General features: G+C 29.6%; 1 protein-coding gene across 2 annotated transcripts in view; it reads left to right on the top strand.

Annotated features, from left to right (window-relative positions):
* Nep2 (M13 family metallopeptidase neprilysin 2) overlaps nt 1–24841 on the top strand; it is a 312673-nt gene that overhangs the window by 147811 nt on the left and 140021 nt on the right. For both annotated transcript variants that reach the window (XM_075355152.1, XM_075355151.1), the window contains exon 2: nt 18064–18128. In XM_075355152.1, the coding sequence (XP_075211267.1) occupies nt 18103–18128 (26 nt within the window). In that variant the 5' untranslated portion in view covers nt 18064–18102. The remainder of the gene's footprint in view (nt 1–18063; nt 18129–24841) is intronic.

Below are 24841 nucleotides of genomic sequence, written 5' to 3'. Positions count from 1 at the left end.
TCTGTTGAAATTATTACTGGTAAGATTAATGTTTTATCATAAAAAATATTTTTTCATCAAATTGTCGTATTTAATTTATACTGCAGACTAAACTAACTATGTTATATCTGCTACTAGATGGTGTATTACAATATTCTTGCTTTTGAGTTGTTACATGACGGCTGTGTCGATTATTTCATAATGGACACACACGCGTAGTTTAGATGTATAAGTTTTATATATATATATTTTTTTTATACGATCATGTAATAATACAGAATTTCTAACCTTAATATTTTGCAATATTCCCTGTATTATGGTGTCGATTGTATCGAATTATCTTATGATTCAATACTACGATTTTTTTTTAAGTATAGGAATAAAAAACACTGTGAAATTACCTGAATGATTTTCCGATCGAATTGTGTAATCTAATGAAAATTGTATCGTATTTTAATGTAATAAGAGTAGACTAATGCTTGGATGGATGATATGCAGAGCAGACTGTTCAGTCGTTTAATTAAAGGAAGAAGAAACATGATTTGATGTTCCGGTAGTTTTCAATATCCGCTATAATTAATTACTTTCCCTAGTGTTAACAGTTGTAAGTCAAATCGACAGAACTTGTTAAATTAATTTATAGTTTAGTTTTACTTGGAGTATATTTAACGTTATATTATAGTTCATATTTTAATTTGAAACACTTTCGATTGTATTATATTGAAAGTAATATTCAAACAAAATTCAAATTAATTAATTATTTTTTATTTTATTAGCATTAGTAAATAAACCGGAAAAGACTAGTTTTATTCGTAAAACCTATTATAAACGTCTTAATTTTATTTTTAAATTTTAAAAAAATCTTACGTTATCCGATCTAGATTTTAATAAAGATTTTGCGGGGAAACAATTAAAAGTCTTTTATCCTAATTTTTTATCATTGTATAATATTTTTTCAAATATTTCCACATTAAATATAATAATAAAAAAAAAACATTTGCATAAAGCAGTTGAAGAAACCTATTAAAAAAAATAAATTTAAAATAATAGAAAATATTTTATCTTGCTTAAAAGAAAATCTTCTTCCTGGTTTCATTAAAAATCCACGCCAACAGCTTTTATTAACAGCCCGGATCATTCTAAAAGATGAAAACTCTAAAAAAAATTTACAGTTGATAATAATATTCCTTAATTGATTAATGAGAAATTATTTGTACCTTATTTATATATTTATTTCATAAACATGAATAAAATGTATATTCCAGATTTTGTACTGTAAAACAAGTAAAAGGTAACAAATATTTATAGTTAAAGCTTTAGTCAGCGTTCGATACAATCAGTACGTGGTTGCATAAATGGAAGATTAAAATCAATTCGGCGAAATCCATTCACGCCAAACGTCGTTAATACGTTTACGACTAGGAGAGTAGACGAGTGCCCTCCAGTCTACTTGGATACGTTGAAATTCCTCTTACTACTAGTGTTTTTTTTTTTTTTTTTTTGTTATAGACGAGTCTGAGAAATGCCATTTACGCACCCCCCTCCATAAATGGGGTAGTGTCGAACTCGCACGGGTTCGACTAGATGTTATTAAGAGCCTATGTGTACCCGCACCCTACCGACTAAAACTCCTATCTCACCGTTTCTCCTCCTCCGGGGTCGGTCCTGCAGTTTAAATGTTGCGCGGGCCCAGGAGGTGCCTTTAGGGTCCAGAGTCCCCGTGCTTCAACACCGTCACCCATCCGCACAAGTCCAGACGCTCGACGGCTCCACAGGGGACTGTCCTTCACGCCTTTATCTTCAAATCACTATCTTTGCCTAAGTCTCGGGTCTTTTGTATGGAACTCTGATTCCTTGCTTAGTGATCTTCAATCCTCTTACTGATCTGGGTCCTAAATCTGGCTCTATCCCATTCTCTCACTTTAATTTTCAGGATACTTGTTGGTAGGTGTACTACCTTGTCCCATTCCGCTCTTCCTATCAACATGTGTGGAACAACATACAACCAGTGTGAGATATTTTTGCTTATACCTAGATCGACGTATGACCTGGAGAGGTGATATACTGGCGAAGAAGAAACAAATTGCCCAGAAATTAAAGCGTATATTGGTTCTCAGTTGCCTCTCTCTAACAAGGTAATATATTTTTTAAGATGAAAACCACTTACGAGTAAAATTTTTTAATCTACCCTTTTTAAAATAAAGTTCTCACGAAATATGTACATATTTCTTAACTAAAACTTTTCCACAATTTTATAGCATTAGAGTTCCTAATAGACTTGCAACCTGATCAAATAACCAGTGGCGACTTGCGTATAGGCACTGTGGAAATGCAGCACCTCCTATTTCCACTTACATATATATCATTTAATATAATGAGTCCTTTTTTCTTTAATTCTTGCTTTATACTTGTACAATGTGTAATCCTTAAGCTTAATGTCAGTAGCCATTCCACAGTTTATGAAAAAGATACAAAAATCTTTGTATGTAACTGTGCGCTTCACAGTTCCAGAGGCGTGATGTTTGACTGTTATGCGCATGCGCACATGGAAGCTGCACGCGAGGCTGCAAGGATGAGAGAGCACTGTCGCTCCTGCAGTTCTGACCCTGACGTGCTGGTGGAAGGTATTATTTTTTTACTCCGCGTGTGTTGGGCTTAAAAACCGTCTACTATATTCTTGAATGTGGTAAAGTGTAGAATTAGATTATTATCCTGTTTCCAGCTGTTCTATTTGATTGATTTTTTTTTCAAAACCAGAAGAATGGATTTCATTTATAAATGAATAAATCAAGCTTGAACTGTAACAATTTAGGTTAAAGTAAGTAAAACGTGTTTGATTTTGTTCTTTTAGGATATTATCCAGTTTCTGAATAAATTTTCTGCAGATGACATTAAAAAATTCGTTAGTAACTTATAATTTGACCGATTTCTCTGGCATTATCTCCCATGGCCAACCTCCAGAGCGGTTGTATGTTTTCGATCAGATAACTGTGTTTGTTACCCTGAAATTTTGAAAGCTTTGAATAATTTCAGTGTATTTCTTTTGAAATTATCTCCCAAAAAAGTTTTATATCTCTTTAAACATCGGTAATTGTACTGCTTTTGAATTAATTTAATTGATCAGTATAAGTTACGTTGCATAGAACTTTCAAGAAAAGTTCTCTTATGCAACGTAACTTTTGCATAGAACTTTCAAGAAAAGTTCTCTTATGCATTATTAGTTGGCTAATGTTAAGTGAGTAAATTAATTTTTTTTTTTTTGCTGTAGAACAAAACTTTACAATCTGTTTCTCCTGACGAAACAAGAAGTAAATAATATGTTAAAATATCACTTGATAATGGGCCATCCAGTGATGACCTCCCACGTAAACGAACAGTAAATGATTATAACAGTGAACATCCTTGTTAATAAAATTTGTCCAACCTATAGACCGCACGTGTCCAACGCATTCAGTCGCACACAATGTTTTTTTTATCAAACAGAAGATCCTCTTCCACATGTGAATACGTATAGATAAACAAACGATTGAAAAATTAAACACAGGCATAATTAAAAGAGTGACAAAATAAGCGAATACAGATAAATGCAAAACAAGAATACATTAAGAAAAAAAAACAAAAACAAAAAAAAAAACAAAAAAAAACAATAAATAGCTACCAACAATGGAAACAAAAAAATATTTAAATGCACAGGGTTAAAAAAATACCGAAAAGAAAACATGAAAATAGAATATCTCTAACAACCACCACTAAGGTTCAGCACATGAACCCTTTTCACTCGTCTAATGTCATACTCAAAGCAAGAGGATTTACGTGTCAAATTAATTCATATGTACCAAAAGGTTTTCAATTGAGGGTTTTTAAAGTTTGTATTACTATTTTTTCTTTTAGTAAAATTACCGAAAAAGTGATAAATATGTTCTGAAGTAGATTGTAACCTCTTGTTTCCTAAAATGTACAAAATCAAATATTTTTGCTTTGATATGTTCACGTAGTTTTCAATCGTACTTTCAGTACCATACACACTTTTGATTTACCAGCGTTTCATTTTTTTAACCTCCAGGTCCACCGTTAGGCATGCTTCAGAGAATGAGATGAATGATTTGTAACGTGTGTGAAAATGCCATGCCTGACTGGGATTCAAACCCGGGACCTCCAGTTGAAAGACCGAAACGCTACCACTCGAGCCACAGAGGCCGACACCAGCGTTTCATCTGTCCCATTTTATTTTAACTCATTTATCTAAGATACTTAAACCAAATTAATACAAATGTGTGATAAGTTTTTTTTTTAACTTTGTTTATTTTTTGTATTGTAAAACAGCTAATTTGTTTAAATTTTTTTAATTATTCATTACATTGATTCCCGTTTATATTTCGAGTTTAAAGCAACACAGTGAGAATCACATTATCTACATTTTCGTGGTATATTATGAAGTGAATGGTCTTACTACTATATCAATTGCGTTTTTTCAATTTGCTATAAACAGGCTATTTTTATAGCCCAAAAATATTTTTACACTAAAAATTACTGTAAGTGATTGAGTTCAGTATGAGTTGTTTTATATTAATATAGTACAGTATGATTATTATAAAACATATGCGGTAGACTTAGGTCAATAATAAGTAAAATTAATCAGAAACTACACAACTATTTATGAATGATGAATTTCCATTAGTAAAAAGAAGTTTATTTAAAATATCAAAAAATTGAACTGACAAAAAAAATATTTTATAAATTTATTTATAACTCAAAACGACGTTTTAATATTGAAAAAAAAAATATATATATATATATATATTTATATATATCTTATATAAAAGAGAATGCACTGACTGATTCTCTGACTCATAATCAACTTACAACCAAAACTATTATAGGTAGATACTTGAAATTTTCAGGGTACGTTTGTATCTTTAAGAAGGCGTGCACTAAGAAAGGATTTTCGGAAATTTTGATTTTAAAGGGTTCAAATTGATAAAAAACTAAATTTCGTGTTAACAGCGCTATCTGTTGGACGTAAAAGCAACATACGCTATACTAAATATTTTACGATTCCATTGCAATGTTTCCGATATGGGTATCCGCTATAAACTAAAAAACTACTGCACCAATTTACGCGCGGGGAAGAAGAGAGAAATGGAAAAATTGGAAAAGGGAAATAGAGAAAAATCGAAAAAGGTAAAAGGGAAGAAGGGGAAAATGGAAAAAGAAAAAGGAAAGGAAAGGGGAAATAGAAAAAAGGAAAGAGAAAGGGGAAAGAGAAACGGGAGAAAACGGGAGGGAGCGAAGCGAGCCATGACCCTCTCATCGTGACGGGAAGCGCAAGTAACCGTAGAGCACGGGCGAAGCCGCGATGGGGATGCTAGATTTGGGATTGTAATAAATTTTTTGTTTATCTTTATTGGACTTTTATATTGAACTATTTTAATTTATTCATAAAACGGATTGGTCTAACAAATATTGTTCAATTTTCTTATCTTCCTTTTTTTGTTTTCCTTTATTTAAGTTTTGGGCAACAATTCGTTGTTTATCGTACATTCCTTCAGTATTTTTCATAAAATTTTTAATTTACCGTTTTATAAGGATTTAATGAAAATCTAAATATGATATTGTTGATTAAATATTTTTTTTTATAAAAAAATAAGTTTGCTATTAAAAAAGTATTGCGAGTGAAGCTACATTTATATTGTGGGCGAAGTCGCGACGGAGTACGACTTATATATATATATATATATATATATATATATATATATATATATATATATATATAATAAATAATATAATAAAGTGTAATAAATATATACATTGTTATGTAACATAATAGTATATATATATATATAAAAAATGTAATTATTTTCCATTACAATGTTTTTTAAAATTACGATACATTGTAATTTTTAATCGCCAACGTAGTTATTTAAAAGGCTAAGTTTGATGCTAAAAATAGTTAAGTTTCTATATTTTGATGATTCACTTCATAAAATGTGACTTCTGTTTCATTTGTTATACTTTCACTAAATTGATTTTTATCTTTAAATAGCTACTAAGGCTTTGTTTAAATAGTTGTTAAAAATAGTTTGTTTACTTTGATAATTCACTTTGTAAAATGTAATTTCTGTTTCATTTAAGTTGTTATACTTTCACTAAATTGATTGTTTTCTTCTTTTTTTTGTTGAATAATCTGATTGCCATTTTTATTCCGTTAAGTAAATCTTCTTACTGAAGAAACTTAATTTCGTTTTCGTTATAGTCATTGCCAGTCTCTGTGTTCTTCTTTTCATGAATTGTATTCTTCATTATTTATTAAACAATCATTATTTGACATACCGGTTTGTTGTATATCCCCCCCATAACGAAACAGGAGTTTTTATCAAATGTGTTTGTAACTACTGATTATAAATATCTTTTAACGGAAAAAAATTGATAATTTTTATTTTTTGTTTCCATTTGTTCTTCTTTTTTACCACATCGTACTTACCATATCGACAATCATTTGAACAAATACAGCTCTCTTCACATCTGACCCAGTATAAAGAGCTTTTTTTTGTTCTGTTTAACCTCCGGGACTACCGTTCGGAATTACTTCAGAGGATGAGATGAATGATTTTTAGCGTGTGTAAAAATGCCATCCCTGACCGGGATTCGAACCCTGGACCTCCGGATGAAAGGCCGAGACGCTACCAATCGCGCCACGGAGGCCAACCCGATATAAAGAACTAGTTGACCTGGAAAACCATTTTCTTAAATTCTTCAACTGTAAAACGTTTTTTAACAGGACATCAGTTTTCTGTGAATTTCCTTTAAATATAAAACACAGAAGCCAGTATTTTTTGGATGACACTACGAGTTCAAATTCTCAATATTTTTCCTTTAATAATCTTAACTATTCCTGAGTTAGTATCCAGCGTTTTCATTACATCCTCATTGTAAACCTTATCTTTCCTAGTAAATAAACTAATCGTAATTAATTATATCGATAGAGACACATCTGAAAGACCTCAAATTTCTTCGACGATATTTCTAAAAAAAATACAAAACTCTATACCATATAACAGCACAGAGAAAATATGGCATTCATTCATTCTCTTTTTCAAACTTAAACTTCAATTATAGTTGCAAAGGATATTCCTCATTCGTAAAAAATACTGATCCGACTTTTTCTATTCATTATTTCAGAGAAGTGAACTCGATCGTCATACAAGAAGAATTCAAGTATATAAAATTTGGTTCTTGTGCACGAGGAACATTGCCAATAAAAAGTCCACTATATCATGGATTATCATAATATCTACTTAAGGCCATTTATTTTATCATAATGTTCAAAGATAATCCACAGTAGCTAGTATCATTTTCTTCCGTTGTAGGAAAGATTTCTAAACAATTCCTCCAGGAGTTTTGAATCTTTTTTATATTTATATCCCCGGAATTATTATTAAAATCCATAAAATTAAATATTATAAAAGAAAACATTTCTTTTAGAATAAATAACTTTCCATGAAGGAGGTAGATACAATTTATCTGAAGTATATCCAAATCACCGGTATTTAATGGGAACATTATTAAATTTTGATATAGAACAAGCTTTTGAGGATTAGTATAAAAGTTAAGCAGTATGAAATATTGCGAGTATATAGTAATAACTGCTAGTTAAAGAAGTTTTAATATTAGTAACAAACCAAAATAAATTAATGTAAATGGCCTATGCACATTAATTTAATTTATAAATCCTAAACTGTGTTTTAATAATACTTGTTATTATTTAACATAAGTAAATACAAAATCTATTTGAAATGTTCTTTCACGTTAATGTGACCATGAATCTAATCAGATATTAATTATTTACTTTTCTTAACATGGTGATTATTTTTTTGGAATTATGAATTGCGAGCTTAATTTAGTGATTAAGTTAGAATAAATCTTTTAACGTAAGATTTCATTAAATTTTACGTTAGTTTAATTCAAAATTTAACTATAAATTTTGATGTAGACACTTTAATAACTTTGTTTCGTAAAGTATAAGTTTAATAAATATAACTTTGTTTCTGCTTAATCTCAGTAAGTTCTATATGTAACGAAGTTATAACTCAATTCAAGTTCAATGCTATCTAATACTTTAATACTGATGAAGGACAGATTAATACTTTACGTCAATCATTTAACTAATATTTCACGTTAGGATTCTGATGAGAATAAAATTTCTGAGTTTTTATAAATATTCTGGATTTTAATACATATTTACTGTGTGATTAAAAAATCGTGTAATTAAAAAAAAGTAATTCAAATAAGTAAATATCCATTTTCCAATTTCTTAGTTTCAAATTAAATATATCGTTAATTTCTTCAGCTAGACTATATATATATATATAAGAGTGGGTGAACCATTGAAACTGACGAATTATATTTTATTTACCGGTAAAATTTGGAAATGTTCAATAGATTCTTCTTCCTATAGCCGCTATTTATGATGGAAGTGTTAGATGGATGGATATCGTGGGTTAACAAATAAAGCATCTAATAAAATGTCGATAATTTTATTAAACAACGGTTGTTCCAAAGCCATTTCAATGCCGCTCTCCGTGGCGCGATTGGTAGCGTCTTACCCTTTCATCTAGAAGTTCCGTGTTCGAATCCCGGTCTGGCATGGCATTTTCATACACGTTACAAATCATACATCCCATCCTCTGAAGCAATACCTAACTGTGGTCCCGGAGGTTAAACCAAGAAAAAAAAAGCCATTTCAATATTCATCGGAATAATGATGTGCCGCTGGACTGTGACATTAAAATCTGCGTGAAAACTTTTATAGAAATTGGCGCAGCGTTGAACAAGAGGCTTTGTAAAGAAAGGAGCACACACCTAAAAACGTAGCGTAAGAGGTGTCAGCCAATGAAATTCCAAATGATCTGTCTGTTGACATTCTGTTTCAATCACTTGTTACCATTGTTCAAAGGATTCTCATAAGGATTTACACGTGTATATAAAATTCAAGTAATGCAGGTATTAAGTTACACTAATCGAATTACGATAACTTTTTTGACGCCAACTTTTAAATCATACAATTTTAAGCAACAATACCCTGTTGTTCTAATAAATATTCTTTTTGTTATTTATATTTTTTTGCAGTTAAAATAAAAGTAGAAGACTAAAATTTTGTATAAATTTTCGTAATTATGTAAATCTTTAGTAATTTTTGCGGTTGGAAGTTTTTTTCTATCATAGAATTTATAAATACAACGCTGAACTTCATTATTATTAAATTCATCTGGGTTAAATAAATCTTGGAACTGTAACCACGCTTTTACCTGGAATTTAAAACGGATTTTAAGTATATTCTTGAATTATTTATTTGAGCTTCACAAAACCTTTTTTTTTATATTAATGTAGGCGTGGCATTTAAAACCTAAGTTATTAAAATTACTTCTATTCTGGAAATAGGTAACTGTAACCATTAAAAAAAAACTATACGCTGACAGTATTGGGTTGTTTTTGTGTAAAATACTACGCCCTTTTCCATAGTTCTTGAAGCATTGTTCATGATCCATATTTAAGAATAATCATAAAATAAATATTATTTGAAATTAATTGACAAATTACTTTTTATTTTCAATTTATTTTGCAGATTTTCCGGCCTACTGTTTTTTGTTTGTTTTTTTTTTTTTATTTGCTAAAAGTTTTATTGGACCTTTAGTTTTTTGTTTTTTTTTTTACCTGTTATAACAATAAAATATAAGCATCCCTGAGGAGAACATTATAATACGGTTACTTTCAAATATGTAAAAATTCATCTTAATACTAATAAAAACAATAAATTACTGGTTGTAGCTGTAAACTACAATTACATTACAACCCGACTAATTCCATGATAGTAATACTAAAACAAAGCGCTTTTTGAGTATCTATTATAATTTCCATATATCATATAAGAAAAAAAAAGTTCGAGTGTACTTAACGTACGCACGTAAGAAGTTATATACTTTTATGGCGTGAATAAAAAAATAATTTTTTTACGCATTCAAACAAATTTTACGATCAAGAAAAAGTGCCCAGAATTGATCGGTAGAAAGGTGTCTTCTTCTATTTCGACCACACTAGATCCTCACCATATTCGGTGACCCGTCGAAAATTGAGAGAGCTTGACCAGGAGGTTTTGATTCATCCAACGTATAGTTCTGACCTTGCACAATAAGATTACCATTTTTTTTTGTCTCTGCAATAGCCTCCTAAAGTATAAAGTTGGCTTCAAAAGAAACTTATGAAAATAATTTATTACAGTTTTTTCTCCAGAAAACTTAGTGACGGAATTATGATTTTATGTCAAAAGTGGCAAACACTGGCTAATCAAAACGTCACAGTCAGGAGTACCAACTGAAAGTTGAGTTCACTAAGGGAACTAGGAATAAATTTCGTTGTTTCGAACAACATTTTTGTTGGTATGTTATTTATTTTTTTGCCTCGAATATTATGAGACATTTATGAACAAATTGGCTCTGTTAAAGTGTAGAACTAGGCGCGGGGTTCGTACTTCTGTGAACTCGGTTAGCTAGTTCAGAGGGCAACGATGTAGGGCGTTCAAGATATCCGTATGAGACCTGCAGTGAAGGCAAAAGGCGAGTTATAAATCACTGATGTAAATGTCTACCGAGGCATTTACTTTGGTGGCTTCCTAACGAGGCCTGGATTATTACTGTGAAATGTAAAAAGTTAGAGGGCGAAAGACAACTCCCGTTAAAACCCATAGGGAATTTGGCGACCGGAAACATACCAAGGCGGCTGTCTTTCCCTACGGAGTTGGGATGATCAAAACGGCACATATTTGGTTTAATAAACTTCATTTAAAATAAAAGAATTAAAAAAAAACTTGTTTTACTTTTGCATTAAAAGTCGAAGAAATGCACTTGAAGCTACACAAACTAACCGAAGTTCACACATTACAGATGACAACGAAGTTGCTTGGCTGCAGTTTTGTGTGGAAATGATGGATAGAATTACAGATAACGATACATTTTTAGACAATGCAATTTTTATAGACGAATTAACGTTTCACATCAGTGGCAAGGTGAACATCCATAACTGCCGAATATGGGGTAGCAAAAACCCTCATGAAACTTTACAGCACCTTCGTGACAGCTCTAAGGTTAATCTTTTTTGTGCCCTAAGCAAACAAAGACTGTACGGCCCGTTCTTCTTCCAGAAGGCAATTGTAAAGTAGTATCGTTTATCTGAACATGCTACAAAAGTTTCTGTTTCCTCAGACCATAATAACCAAGATGGACGCCATTACTATCAGAAAATCGGAGCACCACCTCATTACCGCCTAGAAGTCCGAGATCTTCTTGACATTCGATTTCGGTGATTGGCCGTGAAGGCCCAATCACCGAAATTTGACCCCGCTAGATCTGTCCAATGACAGATTTGACCCCGCTAGATTTTTTCTTGTGGGATTTCATCAAAGATCGGGTTTATGTACCACCTTTGCCTGCTGATCTTGTTGAGCTAAGACTTCGAATTAACACCGCAGCTGCAAAGGTAACCTTTGCAGCCAGACCTTCTGGCTAGAATAAAATCGACTTCGGATGTGATGATGTCGCATTACAAATGGAAACTATATCGAACCAAGGTGAATGTTCGGTGACAAACTTAATGTGTTTTTCTATGAAATGTGATCTCAATCGAATCTATGTTATCTCGATAAATTTTTATATGGTTTTAAGTTGTGAATTCCTTTTTGAATTACCCGGTGTAATGTAAATCCTGGCGCTTACACACACACGCGCGCGCGCGAATGTTATGAAAGCAGGTAAAAATTTTCTGAATTTTTGGAATCATCATCATTCTACTTTCTTCTGAAAATAAATTAAAAACAAATAAATTAATATTAATGAAGAAGAAATAAATATAAATTTTAGTTTAAAAATAATATAATTATATAGTAAATTTATGTACCAGTTATATGAACCGTTATGCGTAGAATATTTTTGAGATAAAAGAAAAAATATAAAACAATGAAAAACTTATCTTCACCTCGTAAGCCCTCAGGTTAGAAATAACGTATTGTAAGATTATTATACTGCGTCAGTGAGTCTGTAGCTGTTCCTTGTATAGGTTGCTTTTTTTTTAATGCTAGTATGTTATTACCAGTTGTTGATGTTATTTCATTTGATTATATCACTGATATAGTATGCATTGTATTTATGAAATATATATTTTTTTACTAACGAAATTTCTGATTTAAGAAAGAATATTTTTTATAAAATGATGACGGCATTGGTCATCAAAAGCTTGTATATATGACGTATGTTGTATTCATGGGATCCCCAATCATTTACATAGTATCATTTTTATTACACTATGATTATTATTCGAAAATGAAGATTTATTAGAGAGTGGATCGTGTATTAATGTATAATTTGCTACACTGTATTTTGTTCTTTTAAATTTTCATTTATTATTATTTAACATTTAAATTTGAATTCTTTACATTTCTGATGATTATAAAAAATTAGATTTAAATTGACTCGATTGTTCATAAAATTACTTACGTTTTAGAAATCTCTGTTATTTTAATTATGAAGTATTCTTGTAGAATTTTTAAATTTAAAACCTTTTGTTGATTATTTGTACTTAGTTGAAATACGACTTATATTTGTAGACAATAACTTGTTTTTTGTTTAGCAATAGCTAACCTAAATATCGAAATAAGATCGAGAGTGAAACACATTGTAAATACATAAATACTCTTTTTAAGTTATATTTCACTCTTTTAATAAGTAGATTAAATGTTATTTATTGCTTTATGGTGTCTAGGCATTCATTGCAGTAGTATTACCAAACTACTAACTGTTAAACAAAACATTGTTGCAACAATAGTCCTACACTTTCCTAAACTTTGTTTACAGCGTAAAATTTTACACCTCTTCCTCCAATGATAAAGCTGAAATCTATTTTTACCACTATCACCTTGGTTATTATTTTTTTTATCTAAAATAAATAATAATAAAATTTCTGATTTACTTGCTAAATTCGTCTAAAGCATTCGAATAAAAAATATATTCTTGTATTTAGATATTATGTCCAAAGACAAAGTTTTCAACGTTTTAAGCTTCGCGTACTCCCTGAAATGCGTGTGAAAATGGCGTTAACTCGTTTACAGACATAATTATAATACATCAACGACTATAGAAAGAATCATATACGAAACGTATATACATTAAATTTTGGAAAATTAAATTATCTGTATTGATGAATAAAAAATATTTTTAATTAATCTAATAAATTGTAATAATATTAAGAAAAACGTAATTTCTGTGGGAGTTTTGTCTATAAGAAGGGTGAAGAAGTGAGAATTGACAGATACACAAGCATAAGCGTTCGTTTATAGCATTTCATCACTCAGTTTTTAACATATTAACTTGTAATTTATTACCATATTAACGATTTAAGCTATCACAATATACTTCAGGTTAAGAATCGTTGTCCTAAGGTGTAAGAAAATTCATTCTGAAAAGAATATTTTTACTTTCCCGATGATTATAACTAGAATAGTTACAAGTCAAAAATAGATCAAGTCAAAAATTGGGTATCGAGTTTTTTTGCAAATATTTATGTTTTAGGATTCAATTAGTTTTAGGTAACAAAAATCTGTATATATATATATATATATATATATATATATATATATATATATATGGGCGTACATATTTGTCGTAATGCTTTTGACTTAATCTCAAAATTGATCGAACCAATTTCTTTCAAATTTGACTCAAATATTTCCGTATTTGAGGCATTGATGATATTAATCTTCTTTTTTTTCAAAATTCGTTTACATATCGCGAAAAATCAATTTCGATTTTCTTCAAAGGAATTTTAGAGAAAACTTTTTTTAATGTAAATTTATTACGTAAAAAGCATATATAAATAATCGAAAAACAGTTTTTTTAAAAAATCAATCCCCACCTTTTAAAATTGAAATATATGTTTTTTGTTCATTTGCTCTATCTCCCTTCGGTTAAAATATTTTTAAAAAACTTTTCTCTAAGATAATGTCAAGAGTTTTCTTTACGAGTGGTAATATTCTTAATTTAGAAAACTTGCTGTGACCAAATTTATAATGGTGAAGAAGGAAGATAAACGGTACAAAAAGAATTAAGTAAAGAATTACCTTAACCAGAGGAAAAATTAAAACCCCATCACTCGAGGGAGCGGGAACCTATCCTGCTCACAATCCCTTGGGAGATAAAGGCGGTTTTATACACTGATGGAAGCAGAACATAACTGATCGACGATCTTTCGTTGACTAATTTAAATATATACTTCAATATATCTGTATTATACGTAAAGATTTTTCTAAGTTTTTGCTGTTTCTTTTCCCCCCAATATTCTTTAATTCTTTGGCTCGTATATTCTCTTCTTTCTTTTGTCCATTGATTTTTATTTTTGGTAATTTTCTTATTCTCTTGGAACCCCTTGAAATATTTAGTTTTCTTTACTTGATTTTTATCTTCATTTTTTCCAATGCCTATTTCTCTAACCCATTCTTTTTTCTGTTTTCTTGATCGATCCTTTTCTAACAATCCTTTAGTTAATCTTTGGAAAGAGTAGTAATTTTAATTAAATACATCCACAAAATTTGATAGTTCTCATTGTTATTTCGTTTGAAAGCTTAAAGCTTGTGCGTGGGATATGAAAATAGAATTTTTTAGCGTATGAAAAATGCCATGCTTAACCAGGGTTCGAACCCGGGACCTTCGGATGAAAAGCCATTTATGGTTCTAAAATTTTTCATTAATTTTTTTTTAATTCTTAGCAACAGTTCTTATGTTAATTAGGCATTTTGATGCTTAATTTTAACCGTATTATTTTTTAAATGTATAACTTAAAATTTTAATATATTTTATTTATATGAAAATAGTTTTTTGTTAAAAAAGTTATATTTTTTATTTTATTTAATTATACATTTTTTGTATGGATTACTGTAAGAGCTAAGTACAGTGACAGCTTAGTGACTATGGTGATGCATATCAGTCATTAAACTAAACAGAAGGTCGTTTTTCTAGCTTACATTTTAATTCACTAAACAATGAACAAACCTTGAGAATATAGTAAAAGTTTTGTTTCAGTCAACTGAATCGGCCAACACATGCATATCCTTCTTATTCTCTTTACTATTTAATCTTTATTTACTGTTCTCTTAATATGTTTATTTTAATGATTCTGCTTTTATAATTTATTTTATTTATTAATCTTTTTTTGTGTATTATTTAAATAAATGTAATTAATCTAATAATATTCATAAAATTCATTTAAGTAAGTATTTTTTTCAAGAATGTATATATTAATAAATAAATGCAAATATAATTACTTACGGATTTACATATAAATAATCGATATTCGTAAGTGTTTACAAATGTTCGTCTAAAACTCAATAAACCGCTATCTAAATGATTCTTTTACTGTATATTTGCTAGTATTTTTTATAGTTTTAAACATGTAATTTCATTACTAAAGTTCGCAGTAAACCTAAGTATAGAGTATATCGTACTTTTCTGTGCCGTTTTTCATGTAGTAATCCTAACTTTGATTCGCTGATACATCGCTTTCTGTAAAGTAGAAAAACACACCATTCCCACGGATGAAATTAAAGGGAAACCCATAATAATTTATTTTAATGTTTTACTTATTATTCAAATAGGGTTTTCGAAATGTAATTTATCTGATAGAAAATATTACTTTATTTTGATTTTTTTTAAGGTGGGAGATTGTCGTAATATTTCATAGCGAGCTCAATCTATCAGTATATAAAGGTGTTCCAAAATCAGGTGAAGTTTTAATCTTTTGATTAATGATTGACAATATTTTTGCTTTATAAAAAGTAGACATAAGAGTTTATGTGTGATACAAAACATCTGACAAATGAGCGTCCCGGCCTTGGCTGCACATGTTCACTCTTTTGTCAAAAGTTTCTAAATCATGTTGATATAATTGCTAGGAAATATCGGCAGTGTTCTGTCGAATTTATTTTTTAAGATGCTCAATTGTTTGTGGTTTATTGATGTACACCTTATCCTTAAGATAAACCCAAAGAAAAACCTCCAACATTGTCAAGTCACATGATCTTGTCAGCCAGTTCACATCACCTCGCTGCGAGACAACGCGACCATTAAATTTTTCTTGCAATAACTGTATGGTTTCATTGGCAGTGTGCAGTATTACACCGTCTTATTGAAATCACATGTCTTCCATTAAGGCCACAAAAAGTTTGAAATCATCTCACGATATCGAACTCCATTGAGTGCACCTTTATTTTCATTTTCAAAGAACTAAGGTCCAGTCAGTTCCCCAGCCCAAAATCCGCCCCAAACCGTGATCCGTCGAGAATACATAGGAAGTTCTTCAATTTTTTTTTTTTTAATTTTCTCATCCCCAACCAAATTCAATAATTTTGTTATTGGCAAAGCCGGTAAGAAGAAAATGTGCCTCATCATAAAATATGATTTTTTCCGAAAACCTGTTATTATATTGTTATTTTTAGAATTTCTGCACAAGTGTGTACTTTTCCAGTCCATAATTTAACTTCATTGTTTACTGATAGTACCATATAAAAATCTTTACCCTTATTTTACCGCGAAAAAAATGGCGGCAGATTAAAAATATCAGTCCATTTTGGACATCCTTTACATTTTGACACAATTAAAATTATAATCTGTTCTGTCGTTACAACGATCAGATGACATGAATGTTATTAATTGACTTAGAGGAATGAAAACCTAACAATTAAGCAATTATTAACTCATATTCTGTTTATTGTTGCTGATACCCTCTTAACAGCTACTGATAGATGATAATGGATTTTTATACCATGTAAAAAAATTCCTTGTCTAACCAAGGCTTGAACCAAGAACTTCCCGTTGAATGGCAGGGACGTTACTATTCTTATCACTGTGATCCAGCATACTAGTATAATATCTGAAATGTGTTTTATTTTCGTATTATCTTTTTGCTCAATTCAAATTAAAGTAAAAGGTCTTTTCTTTAATGTCTTCATTTATTTTAATTTTTTCTTTATTTGGTTTGGGTCTATTTTATTGGTTTTTATGTAGGATTAAGCATAAATTATGACAAAAGATGAAACGTTAGAAATGATTATTCGATGTTTTAACTGTTGCAAGATTGAAATTTTAATTATGCCTACTATTTCTTTATTTAAAATATTTACGAGTACATAGATTGTTCGTTTTTAACTTTTAAAAAGCCATTTACTCGCTAATTTTTTTTAATCAGTAGGAATTTAATTTTAATTAGAATAAAGTTTAGTAAGAGATTTCAGTGAACATGAATTAAGTCAAATAAAATTTAAAACAGTTTTCAGATTTTTTTAATTTTGTCTTTCTTTGAGTATAATAAATGATATAGTGGTACGCGTAGTAAACTGAATAGTTTAGCTTATCTTTTTAGAGATATTTTTTACAATTATCATTATAGAAATATGTAGGAGATAACATTTGAAATGTGTTTTGTTTAGTTAGTAGAGATAACGAATCATCATTATTCTTACACACAACAGGTACTTAAATGAAGTGTTTAGAGGCTGTTTTTTATATTTATATTATTTTAAAAACCTGAAGATGTTCCTTGTAACAGCTGAAATTATAATGCCCGCATACGCGTGTACACGCTTCCTTATACCCATATAAATATAAAACAAGCTACAACTAGTTATTCTTGTTTAACTCGTTATGAATCTTGTATTCTTTATATCGATAACGCTCTAAAAATAAATCAAAATATGCTCATTGAGTGAGTACATCTATATTTATAACCATTTAGAGGAAGTAATTTATTTTATGAAAGTGAGGAGTAAACAATGAATATTTTGAATTAACGGATACTGTTTAGAAACCGTCAGTTGTGTAGGCAGATTTTTTTTTAACGTATTTGGTTCAGTATAATGATTCAACACGTGATTTGTAAAGTTAAATTATTTATGTGTCTACTGGTCTACTTTTATGTTACGTCTTTATATATTAATTCAGTCATAAATTATTAAAATTTTCACGGTATATTATTTTTTCCTTTTTGTTTCAGATAACATTCACATTGAAGTCTGCAACATAGTTTTTAACAATGACAGATAGTTCAACTGTTATAAAGTAAGTATTATTTTGATTTTCATTATTTTTTTACTTAAGATTATATATCTATCTGTACATATAAAAGAGCATGTCCTGACTTACTAATTCATCAGTGCCCAGCAAAAACTACTGAAGATAAATTAATGAAAATTTGTACATGTTCTTATTATGAAATGGAATAAAAATTAAATTTACTATTCTTTTTTTTTTTTATAATTTCTCGTGAAAAAATGAAGATAACTTGATTTTTGGTGTATGTAATTTTCATGTGAATATCTAAATACCAATTTCTAGATTTTTCGAAATTCAACCGGAAAGGGGTAAAAAAATGTAAAAAGATTTGAACAATGCTGGTAAACTTTACCGTTTTCGATTATGCTAAATGAGATATTTACTAGATTGGGGCTTGCAAATACTCTTCAGATAAATATATAAAAATCATTTTTAGGTTTTTTCAATTTCGATTTTTTATGGGGTGCAACGGTATACAGCGCGAGGGCTTAACCAACACAGCCACTGTTACTGTGTATATACGACGCGATATGCTGCATCTGCCTCCGGTTAAAAAAAGTAATTGAAAAAAAATGAGAAACGAAGTACAATAATTTCCTAGTGGTGGTTGACGGTTAACGATAAGAACCGGGAAAAAATGTATTTTATCCTTACGTTATATTTACGTTTACACTAATATTAATATAAAGTAGTATTAACCTAATCTATTTAATTAATATTAAACTAATATTAACTAATAAACTAATATTAATATAACTACTTAATATATTAGTTATAACTAATATTTTTAAGATGAAGGCCTACTGTTTCGAAACCCACATTCATCAGATCACTCAAAGGTTTCGGGTCTTGTACTGACCAAATTGTTGCTCTAAAGAAATTACAATATAATACTCTGATAATTTTATTAATTGAACAGGCTTTAATTTTATTTATCATTATTATTCTCACAAGCATGAGTTTAATGAACTCAGGGGGTCTCAAGGGGCAGATCCCCCTGGCTAGACCGGAGGTTAAACAGGAAAAAGACTGGAAGGACTCGCTCACTTCGCTCGAGAGAGAGAGAGAGAGAGAATACTTATTTGTACTATGTGTTGTCATACAGAATACAGGTGACAGTGTCCTCTTACTTCATTACCCTCATTTTCCTTAATCTAATGATTAAGTTTTAATAGCTCTGGTGAATTTATATTGTTGTTAATTTTACATGTTTTTGGGCAATATTTTATTATAATAAAAGATGTGTTTTTTTTTAAGATCTTACCAATGTTTAAAACTTACAGTATGTTATTAATAACTCAATTAAGTATTAAATAAAATTTTTAAGTGGAAAGGAATTCTTGTTTTGTTAGATTCTTATTTCTTTCAGTTTTTCAAGTCGTGTTATTCATAAAGTCATGCTTACTTCTTATATTATAATTCCATCTGTTCTACTTATCTAATGATGAGGTACTAAGAGAGTATATCTTATGTAGAAGCTGCTTGAGTTACAAAGGTAGTTCTCTGACTTTCCTTGTGGAAGTGTTGCGCTTAAAAATATGTATTCTTTTATTTTCTGTCCTAATTGTTCAGAAACATGTGAATTCCGTAACATACTTTATCAATTTTTCAGCTAGCTCCTCTTTCACATGGTTTTGATATATTTAAACAGTATCTTTTATTCTTTTAATCCATGATATGATAATAAAGTCGAGCAGAATGGTCATCTCAACCCTGTAGGGGAAGACACCCGCCTTGTAGAGGCTTCTGGTCCCCACACCACCACCCACGTTCCTAGCTCTGATTGGCTTTAACAGGAGAGTAGAATGGTCAATGCAATAGAACTCCTGTCCTCTCAAAATTTACTCTTAAGAACAAGCTCGCAACTATTAATTGAATCTAAAATCTATTTTAATAGCGTTTCGTTTACTATTCAAATTTCTTTAAATATGACAAACTGCTGTATTTTTACAATACTTCTATTGATGTTATGATAGAGAAATTTCAGTTAAAAGGAGTTTGATAAAAATGAAAACACTATATGAACAACTTGCCTTTTTTTTTTTGATTGTGGAAGAATATCAGGGATTTTGTTTGTCGTTACCTTTTTGTTTTATTCTTAACCTAATCATTAAAATTCAATATATTTACTACAGGATTTAGGCTGTTGTAATTTATTTTCATTTATAATCAAGTAAATTGAACTTTGATACAAAATAAATCAATAGGCTACAAGGTACACCAAACTAGTTCATCTTTATACAAAATTTTACTGCAGATTTTTTTCCTTTTCCAAGGATGTCATCATTTATAACTTTACCAATATAATTAATTTTCAACATCTTTTTATAATGTATTTCAGAAACCTGTAGTAATACATTATGTATTTCAGACACCTGAAATATTTTCCTTTCTGATTTTCTAATAATCTGATGCTAATATACAGCATGTACTCCCCTCCCAATATTAAAAAAAAAATCTCTCTAACTCTTAAAACTATATTATCTGTTTCTAGCAGACTCAGCATATTACTTGCTTGTGTCTGTTTAATTTTGATGTCTTCTTAGTTCATACAACCTTTATAATTTTAAAATATATTTTTGGTTATAGAATTGTTAATTTTATCGTAATGCTAATACTACACAAAAATATTAAAAATAAAAAAAATGATAGTAAATTGCTTAGTTAATTAGAAGTTAAAGGTTTTCAACTAGAAAACAGTTTAAAATTATTAGAAATTGGAAATGTTAAAAATGTTGCATTTCTTTTAATTTTATCCCGTGTGCTATGTAGTAAAATTCATCTTTCTTCATTGATTAGAAATTTTTCTTTTGTATATAGTTAAAATAGCTATATAAAGGGTTTTTGCAAATCTTTGTTTTAGGGTCCAACTAGATCAAAAAAAACTTATGTGTGTGTGTGTGTGTGTGCTTAATCTGTGTATGAATATTTAAAAACAAAAAATTTATTTCCCCACATCTATTTTTTTTTTTTTTTTTTTTTTTTTTTTTTTTTTTTAATAGGCGGAAAAGTAATGCAATAATGCAGCGTGTTTTCTTTAATTAAATTTGTTTTAATGTAAAATCTCTTTATTAATTCATCCAAATCATTTAAAGATAGTAATGCAAAATAATAAACGTGTTTAACTAATTAACTATTGTATACATAATCAACATTTTGTTCATATAGTACAAATTACGAAATACAGATGCTTTTTTTTATTTTGTTGACTGCAGCTTATTCACATTATCATACTCAGCATATATAATTGTTTATTATTACTATTATTATTATTTTTGTTTAACAGATCGTTTTTATAATCTACTCATTAGTTTGCCAGTTTGCCATTTTCAATAATTCGTCTTCCTGGAGGGAAAATTTGTTAAATGTAGTTAAGCTATTCTATTTTTCTCTCACAACAGAACTCATATTATCATAATACAAAATAATAATAATAATAATAATAATAATAAGTAAATGAGCGTTAACCTATTGTTATTAATCGAATAAATAATAATTGAGTAAACCTGTCTCTTAATTATTTTGACTGCCCTTTGTGTTCTTCAATTCTAATGTATTTAACAATCGTAATTTTGATCAGTGGCGGTTGCTTACTAAAATTGGTGGGGGGAAATGCTCCAGAAAAATTTTTTCTGGGCCTTTTCAAGGTCATGCTAAACGTTTTCTGTAAAATAAAAGAACCGAAAAAATGAATCAAATAGAGTAGTTGTTAGCAAGATAGTAATTTAATTCTACACTTTATCACATTCTAGAATCTGGTACACGGTTTTTAAATACATTGTGCTTAAAAACCGTATTCGGTTTAACTGAATAAATAATAAGATGTTAATACAGATAATATTTTTTTTTAATATTATTAGATAACTTAATAAAATATCCGCTTAAAAACACTGTAGTCCATTGGTGCTTAATTTAAATTTTTACGTACGCAGAAACAAAGAAATAATATTTTTTACTAATTACCTTCTCTTTCGCCCTTCCAGCGTGTTTTTTGACAGATTTGGCAATCAAAGAGCCCTTGCTTAACGCTATTTTCTGATCGCTACTGAAAAAACAACTAAACCATTTTCATACTCCTTTCACCGACTAAACTAGAAAAGAGAACGAACAAGAATCGTTCCATACATAGTCGGAGTAAAAAAAAACTACCTTCTACCAGCACGCCGGGGTCGGCACTACGGAAGTGACAGTGCTCTCTCTCCATTGCAGCCTCGCGTGCAGCTTCCATGTGCGCATGCGCACAACAGTCAAACACCACGCCCCTGGAACTATAAAGCGCACAGTTACATACGAAGATTTTTATATCTTTTTCATAAACTGGGGGATGGCTACTGACATTAAGTTTAAGGATTATTTATTGTACAAGTGTAAAGAATGAATTAAAGAAAAAAGGATTCATTATATTAAATATTATAGATAATATCAAGTGGAAATAGGGGTGCTGCAGTTCCACAGTACCTATACGCGAGTCGCCACTATTTTTATTATTATTTATATTTTATTTACATGCTTTTACAAATAATTAAATAAACATTTCGAGATAACTAATTTTTTTCAAACCGGTTGTGTTGGTGAGTGGTAACTAATTTTGTTATGTTGGTGAGTACTGCGTTAATGTGAGACTACTCAGAAATAACTTACAACAAGTTTTTATTTATAAATTTATTTATTCTATACTTATTATCAAATAGAAACTCCTGCAATAATATCATTATAAAATTAACATGCATAAATTAACAGAAATAAATATTATAAACTTTACAGAATTCAATATATCAAATAATATTAATCAATAGCAATATTTAAAAATTCAATATTACAAAATAAAAACAAAAATAACTGTAACTGCTTTATAAAGATATAATAATTTTTGCTATGAGGAATTAAACATTGATTACTTTATTTGTTGATTTTTAGTAAGGATTCATCCTTGAAGGAAAGCGAAAGCACACATTAAACTTATATACATACCAAACAGCGTAAAAATTGAACTTTTTCATATGCTGGTATCGTATATTTAGAATACATCAATTGATTTCTATAGTGCGAAATTGGTGAAAAATATTTTTTAATTTTTTAAAAATTACAATATGTATTGACTTTTGTTTTATTATTTTTTTATATTTATAAAAATTTAATCTTTCCGTTTATTGCTATACTATTTTCTTCTTTTCTTTTGTGTTTAGCACTTTGACAGAGATATATGAGTATTACATTCAAAGGGAAAGAACTCTGACTGATGCCTCTTGTAATATAATTGTTTTTTTGTATGTGTTACGCTGAAAGAAAGCTATCAGAACTCTCCGTTCCACTGTCATTTTAAACTAGCAGCATAATCGTGTAGCCATCCCTGTTGTACGAAAACCCTTTTTTTTTAATTTGGCCAACTGAGGACTGCATGAAGTAACATTTTGCTGATATTTCTCTTTCTTCTGGGCATTTTCTTTCCTGATCTAATAGTTTTCCTGACGTTTGGTTTCTTTTCTCCTTCTCTTAGAAATTTTTGAAATCTGTACCAGTTTTCTGAACGTTATTCTATCTTGTACAACTTCTTCACATATTCTAATTTCTTTTAGATCTAACCATCCATCACCATTGATTTTTCTCCATTATATTGTATATGTGCTGAAGATTTTTCCGATAAGATGACCGAAGCATTTTGGTTTTTTTTCTGATGGAATCTGACTTTTTTTCAGTTTCATTATATTTATAAAGATCTTTATTACTTCTGAATTTGGATTCGTTTTCACCAATTTTTATTCGTCCTAGTATTTTTCACAAGTATTCCTTTCTTTTTTTTATTGCATTTATTTCAACCGATTTAAAACTGATGATGCATTCTTATGCGTAAACGTAATTAAACCTTCTGGTTTAGTTACCATATTGTTACATTTGATTTTGGGATAACAATCTGTGCATATATTAAATACTCTTTTTGTTGTAAATATGTTTTGCTAGTTTGTAGGTCAATTCCATTTTTCTAGTTTTTGTTCGATTGTTTTCTTTGTATAAACCACTAATTTATATTATTTCTGCCAGATATTTAAATTTATTGACTTTGTTGATTTTTCAATATTTCGTATTTATGGACTCGGAGGAATCTTTGATATTACTCATGCATTCTGTATTTTGAAGGAAATTTTTAGCCCTAATGTTTCTTCTTTTCTTTCTTTTTTTTCCTGTTTAGCCTCCGGTAACTACCCTTTAGATAATACTTTAGAGGATGAATGAGGATGATGTGTATGAGTGTGAATGAAGTGTAGTCTTGTACATTCTCAGTTCGACCATACCTGAGATGTGTGGTTAATTGAAACCCAACCACCAAAGAACACCGGTATCCACGATCTAGTATTCAAATCCGTGTAAAAGCCCTAATGTTTCTGCAATTTCTTTTAATTGGTTTACTTGGTCTGATAACACCTTGAGATTCCCCGAGAAAATTGCAGTATCATCGGCAAAGGCTAGGCAGTTAAGTGCAATTCCTTTCAATTTCGTAACCAATTTTATTTGTTTACATTTTTCATCTTCTTTTTCCGTTTTCTTATTACTTTATCTAGAACATAACTAAAAAGAGTTAATGATAAACCATACCCTTGTCGTACTAATGTTTTAATTTCGAGTTTATCAGAAAGTTCTCCCTTGAATATATTATATTTTATCTTGGTTTTCGAACTGGAATCTAATAAAGAATGATTTTTTTTTCACGAAGATAATTAAAA

The sequence above is a fragment of the Lycorma delicatula genome, chromosome 2 (assembly GCF_047948215.1).
Source record: "Lycorma delicatula isolate Av1 chromosome 2, ASM4794821v1, whole genome shotgun sequence".
Lineage (NCBI taxonomy): Eukaryota > Metazoa > Arthropoda > Insecta > Hemiptera > Fulgoridae > Lycorma > Lycorma delicatula.
Note: the sequence above shows the minus strand (reverse complement) of the source record. Positions and strands in the feature narration are given on the sequence as shown.